The sequence below is a fragment of the Canis lupus genome, chromosome 1 (genome assembly GCF_011100685.1).
Source record: "Canis lupus familiaris isolate Mischka breed German Shepherd chromosome 1, alternate assembly UU_Cfam_GSD_1.0, whole genome shotgun sequence".
Classification (NCBI taxonomy): domain Eukaryota; kingdom Metazoa; phylum Chordata; class Mammalia; order Carnivora; family Canidae; genus Canis; species Canis lupus.
In genome coordinates, this window is record NC_049222.1 from 120,049,617 (window position 1) to 120,074,105 (window position 24,489).

Genomic DNA, 24,489 nt, shown 5'->3' on the forward strand with positions numbered 1-24,489 from the left:
CTGGAGGGGAGGGACGGGAGGGTGGGTCTGTCCCCAGCTCCTCTGAGCACACTCGGACCTCTGGAATGGGGGGGGGGGCGTTGGCTGGAGCTCCGGGGCCTTCACATACTTCATTGTCTCTTGGGCTCAGTTTCCCCAGCAGGTTGGGGACATGCGCAGCCCCTTCTCCACCCCACGAGCCCATCAACACAGACTGGGGCCAAACGGAGCTGGGCGGCTGCAGGTGCAGACGGAGCAGGGCGGGTCCGCGGGGCCGGAGCCCAGTCACCCCCAAAGGGGAGCGGGAAAGACCCACCCACGGTCCTGCGGGCTTGGCACCCGCCCTGACCCGCAGCGAGTTCCCGGCCGGCGGTCCCCCCGGGTGCCGCCTGCCCCCGGCTGTAAATCTAGCTTATTAAGGCAATAAAAGGAAGCTGGTTCCAAAGTTTATCCCCTCCGCTGCCAGTTTTTAGAGGGATCTCCTGACAAGATGCACCCGATGTGGGGGGGCTCTGGTTAAGGAAAGAACAGTGAGCGACAGCACGGGAACATCTGTGCGCAGGAACTGGCCTGTGCCTGGCCCTCCTCCCCTTGTGGGCGCGGGATCCAGGCTTCATTGCTGGAAGAAAAAAAAAAGAAAAAGAAAAAGAAAAAAGAAAAAGAAAAGAAAAGAAAAAAAAGAGGTGTTTAATAATTACCTTTATTGACCTCTGTACCTTCTGGCGTCCTCCACTCCTGGGCACAAGACATGGCCATTCCCAGGGCGCGTCCGTGCAGACGCGCAGACACAGCCGGCGGCCGAGCTGGGCAGCTCCCCGGGCACTGCGAGGGCGAGGAAAGGTAAGGCCGCAGGGCGGTGGGCAGCCCCCTCCCCCCAGGGCCTGGGAGGGACTTTATTTAGGGAAAGGGCGCAGGAAGGGAGCACCCCGGCTCGGCCTCGGGCTGATCCCCCCAGCATCTCGCGGCTGCTGTCGCTCAGCGCGGGAGCATCGCCGCCGCGGGGCTGCCCTGTGCCCGGTGCCTTCGCCTTGGACGTGACCATGGGCGATGCGTGCCGTCCTTGGACTCGGTTCCACCAAGGGTCTTCCAGGATGTTGTAAAATACTTCTTTTTACTTTTGGAAAAAAGTAAAAAGAGAGAGAGACAGACAGACAGAGACAGACAGAGAGAAAGAGAGAAATTGGACGTAGAACGACTTTGGGGTACGCCGTTGCTGGTGAGCAGGGACGGACAGCTTGGGGGGGGGCCCTGGGGGCTTCCTGCGGCGCCAGAACAAATGCACGGGAGCCCCTCCCCCGGGTCGGCCCAGACCCCGCACACCATCCCTGAGGGGTCGGCAGGTGCCCGTCCCTGCCCTAGCTGGGCGCTGCTGGTGGAGTGGAGCTGGGCACGGGGGGGCCGAGGGGTGCCCTGGCCTGGCCGCCACCGCCGGGCTGGGCCGAGTGCTCTCCTCGCAGCCCCCCTAGGACCGGCGGGAGAAATGGAGGAGAACAGCCTGAGAAACAGGAGAGACGACGAGAGGTCCACGGGGAGCATCCAGGCCAAGGAACCCAAGACCACGAGTCTCCAGAAGGAGGCAAGTCTGTCCCCCCGCAGGGCCCGGGCGGCGAGCGGCGGCCCCGCGAAGCCCCCCGATCTCTGATTGGAAAGCACACCTCCAAGCCAACACTTCTGGGGGCTGAGCTCTTGCCTTCCGGCCCGTGAATCCTGCATTTTCTTTGTGAGGCTAACGCGTGGGTGCTTCGGCAGCACCGGGCGAGGGCCTGGACGGCTGGGGTCTGCTCGGGCCCGGGGGGACGGTCCGGGGGGCCCTTCTGCCGTGGGCCGCCCCCTCTATAGGTCTCCACCGAGGAGCTGCCCCCGGCCTGTCCCTCAACATGTTCCTTCAATGATGGGAAACACGTTCCTTTGTAGGGAGTCGAGCAGGGGTGCGCGTGCGACATGGGTGGGGCGTGGGTGATCCTGTGAGATGGACCGCAGTAGTGGCTGGACTGGGGGGGCCTGCGCCCCAGGGGCGGGGGGCAGTGTCCCTCAGGGGCTGGAAGGCAGGGGGGCTCCACGCGATTGGAGGGGCGTGGACGGTCGGCTTCGGGGGGTCAGGGGGCGGCGAGGGCCCCACTGGCGGGCTGGGCTGTGCGGGCGGCAGGGGCCGGAGGAGGGACGGGGGCTGGCTCGGCTGCCTGCGAGCTGGCCTGGGGTCTGGGGTCCCTAGGGGCTGGCTAAGGAGTGTCGCTCCCCCTGAAAAGCACCGAGCTGACCCCGGGGTGTGTCCTCCACTCGTTCCTAAACTGGGGGCAGCTCCGGTGAGTGCAGACCTCAGCAGGAGGAAGGGTTCTGGAGGGTTCCCGCAGCCCCGGGGTCAATCAGCCTAACAGGCCCCGAGGGGAGAAGAGCCCAGGCCGTCCTGCCAGCGCCCCGGTCACTCCCTGCCAAACGGCATCAGAGCTCGGCGGCCTCTGGGTGCTTCTGTCCCGGGAGGCCCCTGGGTCTCCCCCTGCACCCCCCCCGCCCCCGCTCCCCAGGAGGCCCCTGGATCTCCCCCTGCACCCCCCTTCCCCCCTGCTCCCCGGGAGGCCCCTGGCGCAGACCAGGGCCCTGACTTCTCTGCTCAGTCAGCCTTTAAACCCATCTGGGCGTCTGCGCCGCTTTGTCAAGGGCAGTCGGGGGTAGAGGTCGGGGCGCCGCCCAAGCCAGGGGTGCTGCGCGGGGACTCCCGGGGAAGCCCCATCACCCGTCTGTCCTCCGCACTCTCCTCTGTAAAATGGGCGTGACGGGGGCCTGCCTGACTCACCGGCCGGCCGTGGTGACGGTGCTCGGGCTTGACGGGAGCTGGGCCGGCAGTGGTGGGAGGGGGCTGCGCTTGGGGGGGGCGCCCTAACCGCCCTCCGTGCCGCATCCCAGGTGGGCCTGCTCAGCGGCATCTGCATGATCGTGGGCACCATCATCGGCTCTGGGATCTTCATCTCCCCCAAGTCTGTGCTCAGCAACACGGAGGCCGTGGGGCCCTGTCTCATCATCTGGGTGGCCTGTGGGGTCCTGGCAACACTGGGTAACGAACACGGGCCTCCCTGGGGAGCTTCCCCGAGGCAGGCGGGCACCCTCCGCACCCCGGCCCGCGCTTGCTGGGGTCCCGCACAGCACCTGTGGGGCACGAGTGCAGACCGGCCAGAGAGCCGAGGGGGCCCGGTGGGGTGGCCCCAGAAGTGGGGGGGCTCCCCGGGAGCAGGGCAAGGCCTCACCCTCGCCCCACGCCTCTCTGCGTTCCAGGCGCCCTGTGCTTTGCGGAGCTCGGTACGATGATCACCAAGTCGGGGGGCGAGTACCCTTACCTGCTGGAGGCCTTCGGGCCCATCCCCGCCTACCTCTTCTCCTGGACCAGCCTGTTCGTCATAAAGCCCACCTCCTTCGCCATCATCTGCCTCAGTTTCTCCGAGTACGTCTCTGCGCCCTTCTACTCAGGCTGCAAGCCCCCCGAAGCTGTGGTGAAGTGCCTCGCGGCCGCTGCCATCTGTAAGTACTCACGGGTGACACCCGGGTCATCCTCGCCTGGGGCCCGGCCGCTTCCGCATCGCGGGGCTCCGAGGTCCCCGCCAGGCACACCTGCCGATGGGGCGGCTGCGAGGGCAGCTCCGGGCCCCTGGGAAAGGAAGGGGGTTGCTGGGCCCGGGGGCGCCGTCACCCCCGTTCTGGCTCTTCCCAGTGCTCATCACCACCGTGAACTCGCTGAGCGTGCGGCTGGGGAGCTACGTCCAGAACGTGTTCACGGGGGCCAAGCTGGTGATCGTGGCCGTCATCATCATCGGGGGCCTGGTCCTCCTGGCCCAAGGTGAGCGCGCCCCGGGGCGGGCAGGGCGGGTGCCACACGGCTGGGCCTCGTCCCCCGCGGCCTGTCCCTCGGGGAGCCCGGCAGGGGTGCCAAGGGGCCGCTCTGGATTCCCGGCCTTTCGGAGCTCGCGTGATAACCTGAGGTCACGGCGGCGCCCTTCGGTCGTGGAGATGCCGCGGGGTCCCGGTGCGGTCCTCTGACACCCACAGTTCGCTGTCTGGCTTCATTACAGGAAATACAAGGAATTTCGAGAATTCTTTCGAGGGCGCGAAGCTGTCTGTGGGCGCCATCAGCCTGGCCTTCTATAACGGCCTCTGGGCCTACGACGGCTGGTAGGCTCGCTGGGACGGGCTCCTGCAGAAGCCCCGGGGCTCGGGGGGCTCACGTCCACACGCCCCTCGGTTCGCTCGCCCTCCGAGCCCGCAGGCCCGAGACCCCTGCCCCTTCCGCGGGCCACACGGTGGCCGAGGCTGGGCCCCGAGGGGGACACGGAGACGGGCGGGCGCCCGACTAGGCCAGAAGCCTCCGCAGCGCGTCCACCCCACGGCGGAGATGCAAGGTCCTGCCCGTGTCGTGTGAGGAAGAAGCCTGGCCCCCCGCCCGTCACCCTGGCCTTTCCCTCCCGCAAAACCCTCCAGGTTTCCCAAGCAGCCTGGGGACCCGTTGCTCCCGAGGGTTCTGGAAAATTTTCATGATTCCCAGAGAGCAAAGGCCTATCGCTTGACAGACGTGCAGACCTCGCAGTTGGTGGGGGGGGGGACCATCACGGGCTTTCTCTGAAAGAGATCACCCCGAGGCCCCGCGGGAGAACCTTCTCCGGAGAGTCTCCAACGAGACGCTTGGGTTGTGTTGCACGCGCGTAAGCAAGGAAGGCCGAAGGAGGTCACTCGCGTGACTTTTCCCTCCTAGGAATCAGCTCAATTACATCACGGAAGAACTCAGGAACCCTTTCAGGTGAGAAAGCAGAGTCGGGTGGGGGGAGCGGGGGCCCGCAAGCCCGCTTGTCTCCCCGAGGAAGCGGGGCCCCTTCCTGCTGTGCTGGCTCCCCCCAAGCCCATTCCCACCGGTGGGAGCACGGCTTTGCTCCGGGCGGTGCGGGAACCCCCACTTTACGTCAGGCTGAGTTTGAATCAGGTGAATCAGGTGATGTCCCACTTCTCCGCCCCGGAGCCTGAGAGTGGGATGGGTTTTGTCTTTTGTTTTTTCCTCAGTTGACAACCCCGGGTGGGGGTGGGGGTGGGCCTCCCGCAGCAGCTGGGACCCCGGCCCCCCACGGGGACAGGCTGGCTGGGGCGGAGGGATGGGGCTGGCGAGAAAGGACAGGACAGGACAGGAACCGCAGGCTCGCGGAGCTCCCACGGGTGCTCTGCTCTGACCCTGGGTCCCTGCCGCTCCCAGAAACCTGCCCTTGGCCATCATCATCGGGATCCCACTGGTGACAGGCTGCTACCTTCTCATGAACGTGGCCTACTTCACGGTCATGACCCCCACCGAGCTCCTGCAGTCCCAGGCGGTGGCCGTGGTGAGTGCCCAGGGCCCGGGGCCGGAGGCTGCTGGGCTCCGGGGCAAGTCCTAAATGCCCAGCCGAGGTGCCCCGGGGAGGGGGGGGCAGTCATCGTCTAGGACTCGGGGCAGAGGCAGCCGTTGGGGGTAGCAGCAAGGACGTACCCGAGGACAAAGGCTGTGCCAGCGGGTGGAAGGTTCTGCCTGGGGCCTGGGCTCTGGCACTGGGCGCAGGGGGCATAGGGCCGAGTTTGCCCCGGGGTCGGGGTTTTCATGGATACAGGCGAGGAAGTGCAGGGGAGGGATCAAAGGGCAGGATTATACTGTGGGGGGGTCTCGACGGCAAGGGGATGCATGTGGGTGCCAGTGGGAGAGGCCGGGGGTCCAGGCGCTGGAGGCCTCGTGGGGCGGGGGCGGGCCAGGAAGGGAACTGCAAACGGGCGACGGGGGTGTGTGGGGAGCGGGGGGAGAGGCCGTCTCGGGTACGATGAGGTCATGGGCCATGAGGACAGGTGGCTGGGGCGCGGGGAGAACAGGGTCACGCTGAGTGAGGGGTGAGCGGGAAGCCAGGGGTGTCGGGAGGACAGTGAAATGACAAGCTAGGACGGTGGGAGGTGGAGAGGACATGTCTGCCTCTCTGTGTCGGGAGGTCGTCAGTAAAGTGTCCCTCAAACCAAGGAGGCACTTGGACCAAAGACGAAGCACTGACTCCCTACGGTCTGTACACGGTTCTGTTCAGAGTAACAGGTGGAGGTAACAGGTGGAGGTTGATCCAGGCTCAGGGCCTCCTCAGTTCTTCTCTGCGAAGAACTGGACCTTAGTCCCCAGATTTTATGGAGTGAGGTGGTGTGCAGAAGGGCACCATGGTGGCATCAGAGGGGGAGCGTGCACCCCACAGATGGCCAACCTTTCTCTAGAGCTTGTGGCTGCTCCCGTGTGTCAGGAAGGGGAAAGACTATGCTCTAAATGGAGTCCCGGGAGCCAAACCGAGCCTCCCTGCATCCCGACCATGGGTGGCATTTCTAAGCTTTGCATATTAATCCCCAAGTCGCTGGGAACACTTAGCCCCAGGAGAGGTCACCCTGCAACCATGAGCAAGATGGTCAGGAGTGGAGTTAGTATTGGTTGCTTTCCTCTGGGAGGGGAAGAGGCTATGTCGTTCTTCTCCGAAGCGGTCAAGTGGTCGTGTAGGTCCTCCTTCCCCGAGGGGAGTCAGAGGCCAGGCCCTGGGGAGGCCCAGCAGCTTCCTCGGGTGGAGTGTGCAGGTCCCTCAGGATTCCTGTGCTGGGCAGCCCCGGTGGCTCAGGGGTTTAGCACCTGACTTCAGCCCACGGCGTGATCCTGGAGACCGAGGATCGAGTCCCACGTCGGGCTCCCTGCATGGAGCCTGCTTCTCCCTCTGCCTGTGTCTCTGCCTCTCTCTCTCGTGAATAAATAAATAAATCTTAAAAAAAAAAAAAAAAGGATTCCTGTGCTGCTCTCTGCAGACGTTCGGTGACCGCGTTCTCTACCCGGCCTCCTGGGTGGTTCCCCTGTTCGTGGCCTTTTCCACCATCGGTGCTGCCAACGGGACCTGCTTCACGGCGGGCAGGTAGGGAACCCCAGCACTCACTTGGTGTGGGGGTGGGGGCGGGGAGGCCAGAGGGCACCAGAGGCCCATCAGCACTCGAGGAGGGACCAGCCTCAGGACAGAAGCCCTCAGGGCCCTGCTGGGCTTACACCTCACAGCATAACAGAAAACTGGAATTTGAATAAAAACATAAGAAAACCCAAAGTCCAGGAAAGAGAGCAAAACGTACGGCCGAGCTTGTGCACCGGTGCTGGGCATGGTGGCCCCACCCTGTGCTCCTCAGCGGCGGGGGCAGTGCTGTCAACGTCGCACAAGGCAGGATTCGGGGACATGGGGAGACACGCTGGTCCCGTTTATTGCCTACTGAAGTCTCTTGAACGTCTTCCCCCGTGACTATATATGTAATGGAGACCCGAGAGTAACCTTCTGGGCTCTCGGGCCATGGGAGTCTGCCACTTACCCCGACGGTCTCGGTGGCAGCATGAGAGCAACCGGCACGGTTCTGTTCCTGTCCCACATTCTGATAATGTGGGATTATTATCCCACACAAACCCACATCGTCTGCCGGCCCCGCCAGCCCCGTGGACCCTCCCGGCCTGGAGACCGTCAGCAGCTGCATCGTATTCCAGTTGACCCAACGTCACACAACCTCAGCTCACGGCCCCAGTGGGGGGTTGTTCTCTTAAACACTGCCACAGGGAACATTCTGGAACACATCTTTGTCCATTTGCCCGGTGTCCTGCATGGATTCATTTGCGAGGGCGGAATTGCCAAGGAGGATACAGTGGACGTGTTTGAGGACCGCAAAACCATCCTTCGCGGCGCTGTGTCGAAGCACAGATGGTGCCAGTCCAGCAACTTCCCTTCTTCCAGAGCGTTCGGCTATTTCTGGATCCTTGGCATTTCTGTACGAATTTGAGAACCTGCTTGTCAAATTTTGCTCAGGGCCGCCGTGAATCTGTAGCTCAATTTGGAGAGGGCTGCCATCTTCGCTAACCGTGTTGATCGCTCTAACCCGAGGGCAAGGACCCGCTCCCTTTATTTAGGTCTTCAGTTTTTTCCAAAATGTTTTTTCTTTTCTTTCTGCAGTAGTTTCAGTATGTGGCTCTTGCATACGTTTTGTCAAGGTCATCCCAAAACATTTCATATCTTGGGTGGCTCGGTTGGTTGGGCATGTGTCTGCCTTCGGCTTGGGTCACACAGTCCTGGTGTCGGGATCGAGCCCGGGCCCGCTCAGTAGGGAGCCTGCTTCTCCCGCTCCCTCTGCTCCTCCCCACCCGCTTGTTCTTTCTCACTCACGCGCTCTCTCTCTCTAAAAACAACCTTCATATTTTGTGCTACTGTAAATTTTTTTTTAAATGTCAGTCCCTGGTAAGTTTGTTGCTAATACACAGGAACACGATTTCTTTTTTTTTTTAATATTTTTTTCAATTTTTATTTATTTATGATAGTCACAGAGAGAGAGAGAGAGGCAGAGACACAGGCAGAGGGAGAAGCAGGCTCCATGCACCGGGAGCCCGATGTGGGATTTGATCCCGGGTCTCCAGGATCGCGCCCTGGGCCAAAGGCAGGCGCCAAACCGCTGCGCCACCCAGGGATCCCCAGGAACACGATTTCAATAGCTCTCCTGAGGTGTAAACACCGTTAAGTCTCACTTGGTAATTATACAATTCGATGATTTTATTATGTCTATAAAGCTGTGCAAATAGCCTCACATTCCGATTCTAGAACATTCCCATCATCCCCAAAAGTTCGCTCCTGCCTGACTGCAGCTAGCCCCTGCTCCCCGCCGCACCGGGCCTGGGACTGTCTCCGACCTGCTCCAGTGTCTGTTAACCTTGCCTTTTCTAGACATTTCATTTAACTGGCGCGATGCAGGGTGTCCTTTGCATCTGGCTTTCTTTCACTTGGCATGTTATTTTTGAGGTCCACCCATGTCACAGCACGTATCTGCTCATTCCTTGCAACGGCTGGATTTCCGTTGCGCGGAGCCACCGCCTTTTGTCTATCCATTCTCCAGTCGCTAGAGGTTTGCGCTGCTTCCAGTCTGGGCCATTTGAATGCCCACTGCGCACGTTCACACACGTGTGTGTTCATTCTTCTTAGGTAGATTCCTAGGAGTAGAATTTCTGGCTCCTACAGTAAATTTGTGATTAACTGTTACAGAAGAAACTGCTTAACTGTTTCCTAAGTGACTGTTCCATTTTGATTCCTGGAAGGAATGCATGAGCATCCCAGTTTCTCCACATCCTAACGTTTGGCATGGTCTCCTTGATTAGTCTTTCTCGTGGGGATAAGTCACGTCTCTGTGGTTTTAACAGCATTTCCCTAAGGACTCCTGATGCTCCTGAGCATCTTTTCATGTGCCGGGTAGCCATGCATATGTCTTCTGATGAAATGTCTACTCAAATCTCTTCTCCACTTTTTCAGTTGGGCTGTTTGTCATCTTAGTGAGTTGTAAGAATTCTTTATACAAAAAAAAAAAAAAAAGAATTCTTTATACATTATGGATACAAGCCCTCTCTCGGGTATCTGACTTGCACATACACTTTCTCCCAGTCTGTGACCTGTCTTCTCATTTCTTACTGGTGTCTTGGAAATGTGTGTGTTTTTAACTTTTTTTTTCCCCACATATCATGCTTTTGTTGTCATCTCTAATAGCCTTTGCGCAACCCAAGATCACAAAGAGTTTCTTTTCTGTTTTACTTTAGAAGTTTTATAGGTGTAGCCCTCACATTTAGGTTTACGGCCCATTCTGCATTAACTTTGTATAATTGGATACCTGTGCAGCTTGGGGGTTGGCCAGAATTATGAATTATGTGTTGGGTAGAATTCTTGTGGGGCCACATCCAAGATTCTTGCTTCCTGGGGTCTGAGTTTTCCATGTCGTGTAGACAAACCTCCCTCCTTTCAAGAATATCCACTCATGTTTTCTCCTAGCATTTTACATTGGCTCTTTGATCAATTTGGAATGCATTATTTTTTGGAATGCATTTTGATATGAGGCATAAATCTCACTTTTCTCCCTCAAGCATCTACCTGTTGTCCCAATATTTTTTATTAATAGTCCGTCGTTTCCCTCCTGGTTTGAATACCACTATTAGCATGCCCATCTGGGCCCTGTCCTATCCCTGTGCACAGGGACGCCTCATAGCCCCCCCCCACCCCCGCCATGTACCATCTGGAAGAAACGGTGCCTCCCTGTCAGTGGTTGGCTCCCCCCTTGCCTACTCAGCCCTCCAGCCGCACTTGCAATGATTGTGTCCAGTTCCAAACGTCCCGCTTGCTTTATGAGCCCATGGAATTTACGGAGAGGTTTGTGAGTGCTGAGGGGTTTAAAGTGTGAGGTCCCAGCACCCCTGCAACCTGTCTCCCTCTGGCAACTCCTTTCCTCCCGGTGTTAACTGGCTTGTTCGGGAAACTAACTTGATACCATGTTTATGTCTTTTTCAAAGTTCAGATACGTAGTTTTAAATAGACGAGCCCTTTCGGACTTTGTATTCCTGACTTCTGATTTTATGGTGGTGTAGTCAGAGTGAGGGATCTTTATGATCTCATTTCTTTGGAAGCTTTACACCTTCCCTTGTGGCTGACTGCAGGTTTTAAAAATGCTTCTTAGGGTCTTGAAAATAAGGTGTATTGTGTTCTAGTCACCTTGATTTCTCTATCATCATCAAGCCCGTGCCTTGACTCTTCAGATCTTCTGCTCTCAGTGGATTTGTCAAGTTTGGCCTTCTACGTTTCAAGGGCTCCCGGTTTTCGTATCTTCTTGGCAGATGGCTTCCATTTTCCACAGGAACTCATTTTGCCTTAAATTCTGTTTTGTCCAATATTGATATTGAGGACCCTACAGGCTCAGGGCTGCTGCTTCGGGTAGCATGTTCATCCATCCCTTGTCTCTTCCCCCCTCGGCCTTGGGGGGCTTTGGCTTGTGTCTCTTTCAACAACCCCCCAGGGCATCTCTGGCCTGGATCTACAATCTACGCGATCATCATCATCTGATCCCATCTGATGGGATTCCTGTTACAGTGGGATTATCTCCAACATACTGTGTTTTCATAGCTTAAAAAAAAAAATCTTATCCTGACTTATTATCCATCAAATGCCTTTTCTTTTCTCTCCTGATGTGGAAGTTTTCTTTCTGTTCTTTTAGCAATTGCCCTTAAAATTTAACTCAAATACCTAACAGAGGCTATAAACATCTCCCTTCTCCTCCCTCTCCGGCAAGGGCTCTCTCTCCCTTTCGCTACGTCCGGTAGATCAGCTGCACCTTGTCTATAAACCCTCCCCTCCAAGAAAAGTTCATCATGATAAGAATTGAAAACGTGTGTACTTACATCCATATCAACGTGTCTTACTGCTGTTTCCTTCACATCGCATCTTCAAACGACTCCTGAGTTCAGTTTCTTTCTGTTTGTTGGAGTAGATTTAATAGTTTCCAATGAGGATCGAAGAAGAGAAAATGTGTCGTAGTCCCTGTTCACCTGCAAATATATTTATTTTGCCAGGAGTCCTGAACGATGGCTTAGCTATACAGCCCCGGAATCTGAAAACCGATTTCCCAGGTTGCTTTGAAAATATTCTCGTGCCATGTCTGCTGTTCTGGTTGTCCTCATTTTGTAGTTCATCTTTTAAATTTGGAAGCTTTAAAAAAATTTTTTTTTCCTTTCACTGTGATGTTTGTATCTGGGTATGTTTTTTATTTAGAACTGGGTTTAATTTAAAAGCTGTTTTTCAGTTCCATGGAAGCTCTCTGCTTTTCTTCAAGTTTCTCTTACCCCATTCAAGGAACTCGGGGGGCTCCCTGTTTCTTCTCTCAATTTCCTGTCTACATTTTCCATTTGTCTCCGCTTCATAACTCAGGTCTATTTTTTTTTTAAAGATTTTATTTATTTAGAGAGTGTCCGTGCAAATGGAGAGTGGGGCAGACAGAGAGGGAGAGAGAATCCCAAGCCGACTCTGCACTGAGCATGGAGCTCGAGGTGGGACTAGATCCCAGGGTCCCAAGAGCTGAGCCGAAATCAAGAGTCATATTGCCCAACCTACTGAGCCATCCAGGTGCCCCTCTCAGATCTATTTTTTTTTTAAGATTTTATTTATTTATTCATGAGAGACACACAGAGAGAGGCAGAAACATAGGCAGAAGGAGAAGCAGGCTCCCTCCCAGGAGCCTGATGCCGGACTCAATCCCACTACCCCAGGATCATGACCTGAGCCACAGACAGATGCTCAACCACTGAGCCACCCAGGCATCCTTTTTTTATTTAATATGGAAATCCTGTACAGCTTGGGTTTAGGAAGTGCCAGGCACCTCTGTGCTTGCTTCCGTCAGGTGTTCCAAGCACTGGGGTCCACTGGCCCTGGACTGGTTTTTCTATTATGTAAGAGCATAATTCTGAGGACACAGAGTAGGAGTCTCCTCCTGAAAGGTCCTTTCCAAACCCCAAGCCACCCCCATGCTCTCCCCTGTGTAGCTGACCCTCAGCACCAGGAAGCATGGCTCTCAGGTGCGTTTAACCACCTACTTCCCCCAAATTCACTCAGCTCCCTGAGACCAACTCCCACTGACCACACCAGGTGCCCTTGAGTCCCTTCCTCCGTGGCTTTGGTGGGGAAGCCCAGTGGTGGCACCACAGACTGCGTGCCCATCCATCCCTCTCCTCCTGCTCTTTCAGGCTTGTGTACGTGGCGGGCCGGGAGGGCCACATGCTCAAAGTGCTCTCCTACATTAGTGTCAAGCGCCTGACTCCAGCCCCCGCCATCATCTTTTATGTAAGTATGAATTCTGGTGTCAAAACACCCCCTTCAAGGCCGAGAGGCTCTGGAGTAAACCAGTATCACTAAGCCCAGTGGTTTCCAAATGGCCCCGGCTCCCTTTACTCCTCCACATGAAGTAGGTGCACTAAGAAGCCTATGACCGCTCCAACAGGTTGCCCAACGTCTGTTCCTTGTTCTGAATTTGTCTACGAAAGACACGGACTCTCCCAACTTTCTACCCTCTACAGTCCTTACATGTACATTCGTATGTCTGGGTCCCTGGTAATAACTGTACAAAACCCCACCAGCTTCCAGGGAAGGAGAATATGCCACTTTATGAGGTGGCTCCGGATCACTGCTTCTCATTATGGCCCAACAGTTCAGACGTCACGGCATCCCTGTGCAGTGGAGGCCCTCTGACATTCTCTAATTGGAGTTTCTCAGTGGAGGGACGGTCCTTTGTTGTGTGGCACCCCCTACGGACCATGCAAGCCCAGCCTCGGGGCCAGGCTCCTTCCACCCCACAGGAGAACCACTGCTGTCCATCAGCCCACTCCCTTTGAAGATTAGGGGAGGCCTCACACCACACCGCCCAGGCCGTGCAGCTCAGGCTGGTCAAGACCAGGCTGAGCCAGGCTGAGTGTCACAGCTCGGGCTCCTTTGCCCTGATGAAGACTCTCTGGCAGAAAAGCTTATCATCAGGGAGCTGGTGGGATGTACATGCATATTTTGTTCTGTCGCCGCTTAAAACTGCAACTTCAAAGAGTCACACGTTTCCAGGTCCTCTCCGTCACGGAGAACACTCATCACGGCCAAAGGCTGGGTTCACTCCAGCTAGAAGGGGATTCATGGGTTCGTTCATGCCGACAGGTTCATCCACAGGAAACGCTGCTTCTTCGGCCTCCTGGGAGGTGACAGGGATCCTGTTTTTATGCACCAGTGACCTAAGAATCCACTCTTCCTTCCTCTAGGGCATCATAGCGACTATTTACATCATCCCCGGTGACATAAACTCGTTGGTCAATTACTTCAGTTTTGCTGCGTGGCTCTTTTACGGCCTGACGATTCTGGGACTGGTTGTGATGAGGTTCACAAAGAAAGACCTGGAAAGGCCTATCAAGGTAGGTCTTGTGCCCCAAATGTCACAAGCCGCTTTGATTTCTTGAAACGGTTTAAAAATACCTACCTTAAAATCTGTTTCCAACCTGACTCTACTCCTCTTCCCTTGAACATCATCGTTTAGGGTGGAGTTTGCGCCTGAATTCTGACCCACACCCATTTCCGTGCGGGCAACCACTAATAGTCTACATCTGCAAACTGGGGTTCCCCGCCACCTCCCTGCGCAGCCGGGGTGGGTCTATGTGCCAATGCGACAAAGAACTTATTTTGTTTATGTTAGAGGCTTTTGTTTTGTTAACAGCTGTACTACTGAACAAATGCAGATGTAGGAACGAGGTAGGAAAGCTGAAGGCTTAAACAGGACAAGAACAGGATAATGTCTTTGGCTTTAGGATTTTGTTTCAAAAATGTGCCTAGTGGTCTTTCTGACAGTTATCTGGACTGTCACCAAGTCTCTGGAGCCAGCTGAGACATGGGGTTTAGAAGTCCCACCTCAATCAGGTCATCTGGCAGGCAAAATCATGACGGTAGAATAGATTTCTCATCTGCACAAAAATCCCTTAAATAAGAAAGAGGATTTGAGAGAAAATATCAAAAATAGGGGAAGAAGTGCCCTAACACATGTAGAACTGGAATCCCTGAAGAAGCAGCAAATAAAAGCAACAGAATTCTTTTTTTTTAAGGGTTTGTTTGAGTGAGGGAGAGTGCAAGCATGAGTTGGGGGAGGGGCACGGGGAGAGAGAGAATCCTCAAGCAAACTCCCTGTGGAGCTAGGAGCCCAACATGGGGCTCAAACCTGTGACCCAGAGATCATGACCCGAGCTGAAATCAAGAGTTGGCCGCTCAACCAATTGAGCCAACCAAGCACCCCAAGGCAACAGAATGCTTTAGAACTGTAATTCAAGAAACATTTCCTGGGACAGGGGGGAGAGTGGGAGGGGGACCATGAAAGGAGGGGACCAGAACCAAAATTCTGGAAGGTATATGACATCACTGGAGAATCAGCTAGAAGGAGCAAGAGGGAAATATGTTCTGATTAAATTACGGAACTTCGAAAGATCATGCTTTGGGTGTCCACTGCCCCTGTCATGCCCTCCCTCCACCCCAATTCACTTATAAAGTTAATGTAGGTATTAGGATTCTCATCAGCGACACTTCATACCCTGAGACAATGGGGCACATGTTTAGGGTATTCAAAGAGAGAAAATATAAGCCAAAGGCTTTATGTCCAAATTGACCTCGAAGAATAAAGCTACCAAGGGGCGTCTGGGTGGCTCAGTTGGTTGAGCAGCCAACTCTTGGTTTCGGCTCAGGTCATGGGCTCATGGTTGTGAGATCAAGCCCCGTGTTGGGCTCCGTGCTCAGCAGAGAGTCGGCTTGTGGATGCTCTCCCTCCCTCTGCCCCTCCTCCCCATACTCTCCAACAGGTGTGCTCTCTCACTCTCTCTCTCTCCCTCAAATAAGCAAATCTTTAAAAAAAGAATAAAGTTACTAATATGAAACACCTCAAGGCATGGATTGTTACATGAAACCCTCAGGAGGAATCACCTAGAGAACAAGCTTCAGAAACCAAAAAGTCAGTGGCACAAGGTGAATACACTTAACTACAGAACTGGACTAAATGATACGAGATAAAGGGGACACAAGGATGCAAACATCGAGCACTGACAATATCATACGACAAAAATGGAAGGGAAAGCGTATGAAAGCGTGCCAGTTAAGGAAAGCATGCCTAGGAAACTGCCCCAGGCTACCATCTAAAATTAGGAGGAGGAAAGAGAAGACTCCCTAGCTAATACTATTACTGCTTATTATAGACAATGTATAGAAAAGAGGAGAGTGAGCTGTGATATTTACTATTTATAATGGCAACTCTGAGAACAAAAACAGCATTTATAGACCCCAAAAGATAGATCCAAAATAAATAAAGACATACAAACATGTGCGCATGCGTATAAGACCCCGTATCATAAAAGACCCTCTATATAAAGACTCCAATAGGGAAACAATCAGAATATCTTCCTGGTTAACATTTTCTTGGTAGAATGCATATTAGGGTTTTTTGTTTGTTTTTGCTTATTAGTTTTTAACATCCCAAAACTTTCTAGACTCTATAAATCTATAAACCTCTTTATACTCCTATTTCTACCTGCTAGCTATGTGGGGAAATTAATATTACTCAATTACATTTAACTTTCAATTATGGTTTTAGTTTATAATTATTAGTTATTTAGTTATAATCATTATAGGTTCCTATTTAATATTTATTAAATCAGTATTTAAATCCTCAAATATAATAGAGAAATGTTTCAAGTTGGGCTCCAAATCCAACACGAGTCAGAATCGTGCGTAGGCACACTGACAAGTGAGAGTCACGTGTCACTCTCACGTTGGGGGGCCGTGTCACCGCATTCATGGTAACCACTTGTTCACAACTGTACTAACTGGTCAGGGGGAAATCACTTTTAAAGCAGTTACTACTTCTTGGTATGATGCATGTTGGGTATTTACATGCATTTACTGTGTTTAAGCTGTATTTAAGGACACTGGTTGGGACTGTGATACATGATCTTTTCTCCCCATTTAAAATAAGAGAAATGGGCCTCAGGTGAGAGTTTTCCCACAGAATGTCACTCGTTAAGGGTAGAAAACTAACAATAAGTAGAAGCCTGCATAGAGGACTGTAAAACAGTGTGGAGCAAAGACTGGTCAGTTACACTGATAAACTGGTTTATTCAGTTTATTTTTTTTAAATTGTTTTAAAGATTTGATTTATTTATTCATGAGAGACACAGAGAAGAGGCAGAGACACAGTCAGGGGGAGAAGCAGGCTCCATGCAGGGAGCCCGATGTGGGACTTGATCCCAGGACCCAAGAACACGCCTGGGTGGAAGGCAGGTGCTAAACCGCTGAGCCTCCCAGATGCCCTGGTTTATAGAGTTTAAATGAGCCTAAATCAACCATTAAAGGGAAAAGATTTTTCAGGCAGGTTTACAAAGGATAGACAATATGTAGAAAAGGGTAAGCAAAGACAGAAAGGAGAAGCAAAAGGATAAGCAAAGGAGGATAAGCAAAGACAGACCAAGCAAAGGAAAATAATACTCAGAAAACAGGGGTTGTGATCCTATCAGAGGAGTACTCAGGCACAAGACACTCACTTCAGTGTCTTTAGTGATGCTAATGGCCAAAATTCACAGTAAAGAGATGGCAGGCATGAAAACCTATTCACCGAATCACACAGAGGTCATTTTTATGAAGCAGAAACTGTAGGAAGTACAAGGAGACACACATACAGACTTTAAAGTGTCTCCCTCAGTCCAAGACAGATCCAGACATCTCACTAGTACAAGTGACAAGCCCTGAACAGACCACGGCAGATCTTAGAGACCCTGTCCAGGCTCTGAGTCCCCAAAATAGCAGGCGCATATGGGACATGTCTGAAAATTGACAAATGCCACAAAGAAAACCTTGATTAAAAAAAATTAGGAATAAAGACCAACCACATTCTCTGTCTATAATGCAATGAAACAGGAAATTATTTTTTTAAATCAAACTTTTCAGTCCAACAAATAGGAAATGAAGGTATATAAATTCCTAAAAATAACAGTAAGACATGATCTATGATCAGTGCTTTGAGGAAGTTTTACTGCATTAAATACAGCAATCAAAATGAAAACAAATAGGCAACTCAAAAAGCAGGAGAAAGAACAACAAAGAAAATCAAAAGAGTGCATAAGGAATTAATAAACAAAAAAGAATTTAAGATTGCTAGTCAGATTATCTGGTTTTTGGAATTTCCCTGAGAATTCGGATTCTGACAGGGTTAGTTTTAGTAACTTTTCATCTTCCCAGAAAATTGTCCATTTCATCAAATTTATCTACATAGAGTTGTACAAATTAGTTTTATGATTTTTAAAAAAATTCTTATGTTCTGGAGATGATTTCACCATTTTTATTTATTTATTTTTAAGATTTTTATTTATTTATTCATAGAGACACAGAGAGAGAGAGAGAGAGAGAGAGAGGCAGAGACACAGGCAGAGGGAGAAGCAGGCTCCATGCAGGGAGCCCGACGTGGGACTCGATCCAGAGTCTCCAGGATCACACCCCGGGCTGCAGGCGGTGCTAAACCGCTGAGCCACCGGGGCTGCCCAATTTCACCATTTTTATTTGTGTGTTTGTGCTTCCTCTCATATTTTTAAAGGTTAGCTACAAGGGTGCCCAACTGGCTTGGTTGGTAGAGCATGTGACTCTTAATCTCAGGCTTGTGAGTTCAAGCCCCATGCTGGGTATAGAGATTACTTAAAATCTTTAAGGAAATTAAAATAAAAGGTTAGGTATAGGTTGCTTTACTAGTTTTTCAAATTATTTCTATCAACAGGGTGTCTGGGTGGCTCAGTCAGTTAAGCATCTGACTCTTGATCTCAGCTCAGGTCTTGATCTCAGGGTCATTTTCTATCAACTATAATATTGATACCAAACCTTAGAAAGCACAGAAAAGGGAAAAAGAAAAAAATCACAGACTAATCTCATTTTTGAATATTGATATAAAAATCTTAAATTGTTTAACAAACAGAACCCAATTACATTAAAAAGATAATATCCCATGACTAAGTCACATCCGCAAGGGCGGCAAGGATCACAAAACCTATTAATTACGGATTTAATTCATGGATGGATACATTTCACTGTATTAATATATCTATGGAGGAAAACCCTATAATCACCTCCTACAGATTACAAAATTCGCCAGATACAATTCAACATACACTACTGATAAAAACACAGATAGGAATTGATAACTGTTTCCTTAGCATGAACACACACATACCCCTTCAGCAAAAAGCTGACGGCTATTGTAATTGAGAAGGTGGCACTAGAGGGATGTCCTCAAGAATACCTTCCGTTTCAGCTCTCATGTAGCTGCATTTTGGAGACTGTGGCAAGGCAATTAAATAAGAGAAAGCGGGATCCCTGGGTGGCGCAGCGGTTTAGCGCCTGCCTTTGGACCAGGGCGCGATCCTGGAGACCCGGGATCGAATCCCACGTCGGGCTCCCGGCATGGAGCCTGCTTCTCCCTCTGCCTATGTCTCTGCCTCTCTCTCTCTCTCTCTCTCTCTCTCTCTCTGTGTGACTATCACAAATAAATAAAAAATTTAAAATAAATAAATAAATAAATAAATAAGAGAAAGCAATTCAGAGCATAAGAATTAGAAAAGGCTTTTTAAAGTCTAAAACTTCCCTCCTTTCAAAGATACATTGTGCCTCTGTAACATCCAAAAGAATCAAAGAAAAAAATACATGGAAATACGGTAAAATAATGAGACATAAATGCGCCTGGATGGCTCAGTTGGTTAAGGGTCCGACTCCCGATTTCAGCTCAGGGCTTGATCTCAGGGTTCTGAGATCGGGCCTCACACTAGGCTCCATGCCTAGCATGGAGCCTACTTAAAAAAAAAAGAAAAGAAACGTACTGAAATCAATAGCCTTTATTTATAAAAATGACACCCAATTAAGAGATAACAAAGATAACAAAGATAACAAAAGCACTTATTCCCCAAAACGAATAATAAACAAGTGCCTAGCCATAAACTTTATAAGAAGTGAGGCCTCTGAGTTGTAGCAGTGGAATTCTTTTGAAACATAGAAATGGGTCAGTTGAACAAGTGAAAATCCATACATGTTCTTAGGAAAAATAGCATCATAAAGATTTTACAGGTTTTTTGTTTTGTTTATTTAGAGGGGGAGGTGTGGGGGGGGAGATGGGGTACTGGGAGATCTCAAGCAGACTCCATGCATAGTGCGGAGCCCAACCTGCAGCTCTATGTCATAATCCTGAAATCATGACCTGAGCCAAAATCAAGAGTCAGACACAACTGACTGAGCCATCAGGTGCCCCAAGATGTCACTGTTTCTTAATTTAGACATTTAAAAAATATATTTTATTTATTTACTCATGAGAGACACACAGAGAGAGAGAGAGAGAGAGAGAGAGAGAGAGACACAGGCAGAGGGAGAAGCAGGCTCCATGCAGGGAGCCCGATGTGGGACTCGATCCCGGGTCTTCAGGATCACGCCCTGGGCTGAAGGTGGCGCTAAACCGCCGAGCCACGGGGGCTGCCCTAATTTAGACGTTTAATGAGACCATGATACATCTGATTTTTTTTTCTAGAGTTGCAGGAGTTGATTACAAAGTTCAGTCCGATGCAAGACTAGCCAGCAAAACAGAAAAGAGGATATTTTTTTTCTTCAGAAAAAAGGATATTAAAACATGAAGGTTCTGAAATGTAAATATTATGATGCTGATGCATAAAGAAAATATAAATTATATAAATTGCTTTGTAGTCCAGAAATGGGGAAGGGATCTTTCCTAGGACTCAAAATCCATAAGCAATAAGGGGAAAATGGTGACAAACATAAAACCCCAACAAAATAAAAATTTAGGCATTGAGAAAAAGAGAAGAAAGTTAAAAATGCACATGCATACCAGATGGGGAAATAATCCTTGCAATAATGTCACAAAACGGGGGCTACTATCCTTAATTTAAAGAGTTCCTAAAATGGAGATGGGAATTATCGACACCTAAAATGGACAGAACATATAAACAAACAAAAAATATGGAGAGACAGCTCAGAAACTGCAATGACTCTTAAAAATGAAGCAAATGAAACCCAGCAAGCACCCCCCCCCCCATAGGAGAATGCAGGCCACAATTCTGATGAGGTGCCGCTGCTTGCCCATCCGACGGGCAGATCCCACGCTCCAGCCACTCCCCATCTTGGAGAGGCCACGGGGGGGGGGGGGGGTTGGCAGCCCACTTCCTCCCACATGGTGTCTGAATACAAATGGAATAGCTGCTGTGAAGGCAGGGGGACTGCTCAACGTCTAGCAAAATTACACTTGCACTTATCTTTTGTCCCAGCCACCCCCTTTTGGGGTAATCTACCCCCAAGATGATACTGGCAAAAGTATGAAATACACACAAGGGTATTTACTGCAGCAGTAACTGTATTCAAGAAAAGCTCCACCCAACCCAAAAGTCAATCCATGGGAGGCTGGTGGAGTACATTTTGAGACGTCCACAGAGTCGAGTGGGATGCAGCTGTAAAAGATGGAGGGGTGATACTCTGTGTGGCGGGGGCACCATCTCTGGCATATATTCATAGGAAAAAGCAAAATGTAAAACCATCAATTTTGTATTTGCCAGCTTTTATATGGGGGCGGTGAAAGAGGAGTGTGTGCCTGATGGTTGAGCTTTTATGTGTGTGTTTATTCTCAGAAATAAATGATGGAAGGATAAAGCAAGATCAATCAGAAGTTTAAAATTATAGTAGTTTAAAATTTAAGATAAAAGGGGAAAAAAAACAAATCCGCAAAAAACGAAAACAAAGTAAGAAACCTTACTCTGCGATGAGGAAAGGAAAGGACAACACCACACAGAGAAAAAGTCAAGTGCAGTTTTTTGAATGAACCTCCCTTGTGGGTTATGTTCGGAGGTTAAAAAGAGCTACAAGAAATCTTACTCTTCATACCACACTTCCAGTAGTGGTCGTACTGGCACAGTTATTTTGTCTATTTATTATGGGCATGTTATAGGGTAAAGCAGGTAAGGAATTTTGCCAAAGCCATTAAGAAATAAGGTTTTCAGAAGCATAAGGAAAAAAAGATCTAAATCTAAGGGGGAGAAAAATGCAATGAATTGGAAATATCAGTATGAACTTGCCAATTTTTTCCCTTCTTGGAAAAAAAATATTTTCTGTCTGTCCCTAAGAACCGTGAGTACCCCAGCCCCCCAGCTTATGGTTTCTAAGTGCCATTTCCAGCTAAGAGTGAACAGCTCCCTGGAGAAGCGGGGGGAGTCCAGATCTGGTGGCTCTGGCTTCCTCCCCGGCCCTTGAGCCCACTGGCTGGAAGGATCGTCACCTTGGCGAGCGGAAGTGGGACAGAGGGGCATTCAGGGCCCCGCGACGTGCTACCAGGGGAAGCACACTGCTCCAACGACGAAGCATCCTTGCCCCCAGATCCACTACCCTTGTGCAGGGACAGAGGAGCGAGTTCTCGGGCAAAGCTAGAATTAAGACCCTGTAAAGGGTGAATCATCCAATTCCTACAACAAGCCAGTGACAGGGGAAAAGGGGGAAAAGGGAGGGAGAGGGAATAAACATGTTAAAAACAAAAAGTCCTCCTCAGGACTTGGAGGAGGACATGTCCCAAATGTTTCACAGGTAAAATGACACCATATCTGACATTTACTTTAATATTCTAAGGAAAGGGGTGGGGGAGGTAGATGGGATAAAATAAGATTGGCAAAATTATCTCGAAAGTACAGAAATTGGAGGACCGGCACACGGAGTTCGTAGACTTCCTGTGTCCGTGTTTTGTCTTGGACGAAAATCCTCAGGATGTAGGTGAATGCCCGTGGCCGCATCCTGACACCCTGTGGTTCTGCCGGCAGGTGCCCATTTTCATCCCCATCTTGGTGACCCTCATCTCCGTGTTCCTGGTCGTGGCCCCGATCATCAGCAAACCCGCGTGGGAGTACCTCTACTGTGTCCTATTTATACTGAGCGGCCTTATCTTTTACTTCCTGTTCGTCCACTATAAGTTTGGATGGGCTCAGAAAATCTCGAGTAAGTACCAGCCGAGGGGCTGCCGTGTTAGCGAAGCTCGGACAGGTGCAGCGGCCCGCGACCCCCGTCCCGGCCCGATGCCACCAAGACTGTCTTATCCCAGGAGCTCACGCAGTGACCCGAGGTCACCTTCTCCTCCGTGTGACACCTCTGGGGGCCACCTGCGGCCTCTGCCTTTGCTCCCGTCAATTACTGTAACGAGTAGGAAGGGGAACCACCATCGGCTTTTCTTTTTTCTTTTTTTCTCATTGTAAAATACGCGTAACATCGACCGTCCCGACCATTTTTAAGTGTACAGTTCGGTACCGATAAGTATGTCCACATCGTTGCGCGTGCAGCCTCCAGAGCACTTCCCATCCAACCACTTCCTTTTCCCGCCCCACAGACAGCATGTGAGGCCCAGCAGCAGCCCAGACACAGCCAAACCAGGACAGTGGGGGACGAGGGCCCGAATTGGGCTGCGCAGCGTCACTGCGGGTGTATACAGCAGTCACCTAATGCTTACTGAGTCACTGTGGTTGGAAATCTGCCTCTGCTCCTTCAGCTTCTCCTCCGAACAGGGAAGCACAACCAGGCCCTCAGGCACCTCTCTGGGGTTTACTTACACAAATGCAACCCAGAGAGACCTACAAGGTTCCAGGGAGCAAAACCCAACTGGGTGGGGGCGCGGCTGACCCTGAGACTTTGCACCGGGAATGCCCTTCTCTGGCCTGGGCGGCTCGGCCCCTGGCTCAGCCCCTGGCTCGGCCTGCAGGCCTGCCTCACTGGTACTACGGGCGACGCGGAATCTGTTCCATGTTGACCAGCAAAGTGAAGCCAAACCCAAAATAGGGCTTTATTACTTCTACTGGGGATTTTTCCTTTCCTGGAAGAGCAATCCCCACCGCCTAATCTCTTGACTCTGATGGAAGCCCTAAGTGGAGAGACAGTTGCAGGCACACGACAGCAGAAAGGAAAGTACGTGTGTCGCTGTGAGAACCGACGTGTCTGAGCATGAGCTGAGGTTTGATCCCACTGATAGGGAATCTAGCCACGCTCCGGGGACGTGGGCTGAAGGGAGAGCCACCCTGGGGGCCACTTCCCAGTAAAGCCGTAGGAACCTGCTAGCTATCTTTACTGCCACCAAACCACGTCCTCTGGGGAAGATGCACGACTCCCTTCTCTGTCCGTGTGCAATGACCACTCACCGAGAGCTGAATATTTAGTCCACGGTCACCGGGCCTGCATCCTGCTTAAAATCTAGATCGTTTGTTCACCTTCTTAGTTCCAGCTTCCAACAGTTTTCGTAGGGAGCAGCTTGGCTGGGTTTTCTAAAGCCGAGCAGTACCACCTGCTTTGTAGCTTCGGGTTGGGAGTCGTCCTGGCTGGGCTCTCGGGACACAGCCCCGTGCGCGGGGCAGGGACGGTATTACTGCTCCCTGGGAAGCAAGCGAAGCCAGCTTCTCATTCCAGTTCTCTAACCTCACTCTGACCGGCTTTTCTTCCAGAGCCCATCACCATGCACCTGCAGATGCTGATGGAAGTCGTGCCGCCGGAGGAAGCCCTGGAGTAACAAGCTCGGCCTCCCAGAGCCAAGTCCAAGTTGCGATAAATTTATTTTTGTAAGCAATATTTGTGGTTATTTCTTCCTGATGTTTTCCGTAAGAAAAAAAGAACTGTATTCGGATGTTCATGATACTGTTGTTTTTAGATATCCCCGGTTCTCTGGGCAGGGGTTCTAGAGAGAAGTGACAGGTGTTTGCTGAAGTTAGCGGGTGAAGACCTCACCTGACGGATGGCTGGTGGCCAGGCTCAGAGGCTGCCACCTAGGCTGAGACTCTTTAACGGGGGCAGGCACATCACACCACTTCAATAAAGGGTGTTCTTTCAACTCTGTGATCAAGAAGATACATATATATATATTTTTTATATAAAATAGGTGACACTTTTGCTTTGGTTGAAATAGATTTTTAACATACTAAGTGCAAATGTTTTACTGCCTCCCCCACCGCCCCCACCGAAGTACTGAACCCCTATATTTTACCCAGGACGTAGGAGGTGGGTCTGCCCCAGGCTGGTGTCAAGGGCCAACTGCAAAGCTGAGCACCCAGAGCCGCCTGCAGCC

At 51.4% G+C, this 24,489-nt stretch overlaps 1 protein-coding gene across 1 annotated transcript; it reads left to right on the forward strand.

The window, feature by feature from the left end:
- Nucleotides 1-768: 768 nt before the first annotated feature.
- SLC7A9 (solute carrier family 7 member 9) lies at nt 769-23,992 on the forward strand. Its single transcript, NM_001048109.1, is given in 13 exon segments — nt 769-819; nt 1,437-1,555; nt 2,881-3,028; nt 3,247-3,489; nt 3,680-3,805; nt 4,038-4,137; nt 4,715-4,759; nt 5,204-5,327; nt 6,796-6,899; nt 12,554-12,650; nt 13,607-13,756; nt 22,211-22,385; nt 23,873-23,992. Coding segments are annotated over 12 exon segments (1,473 nt in total). The 5' UTR covers nt 769-819; nt 1,437-1,459; the 3' UTR covers nt 23,938-23,992.
- Nucleotides 23,993-24,489: the final 497 nt, after the last annotated feature.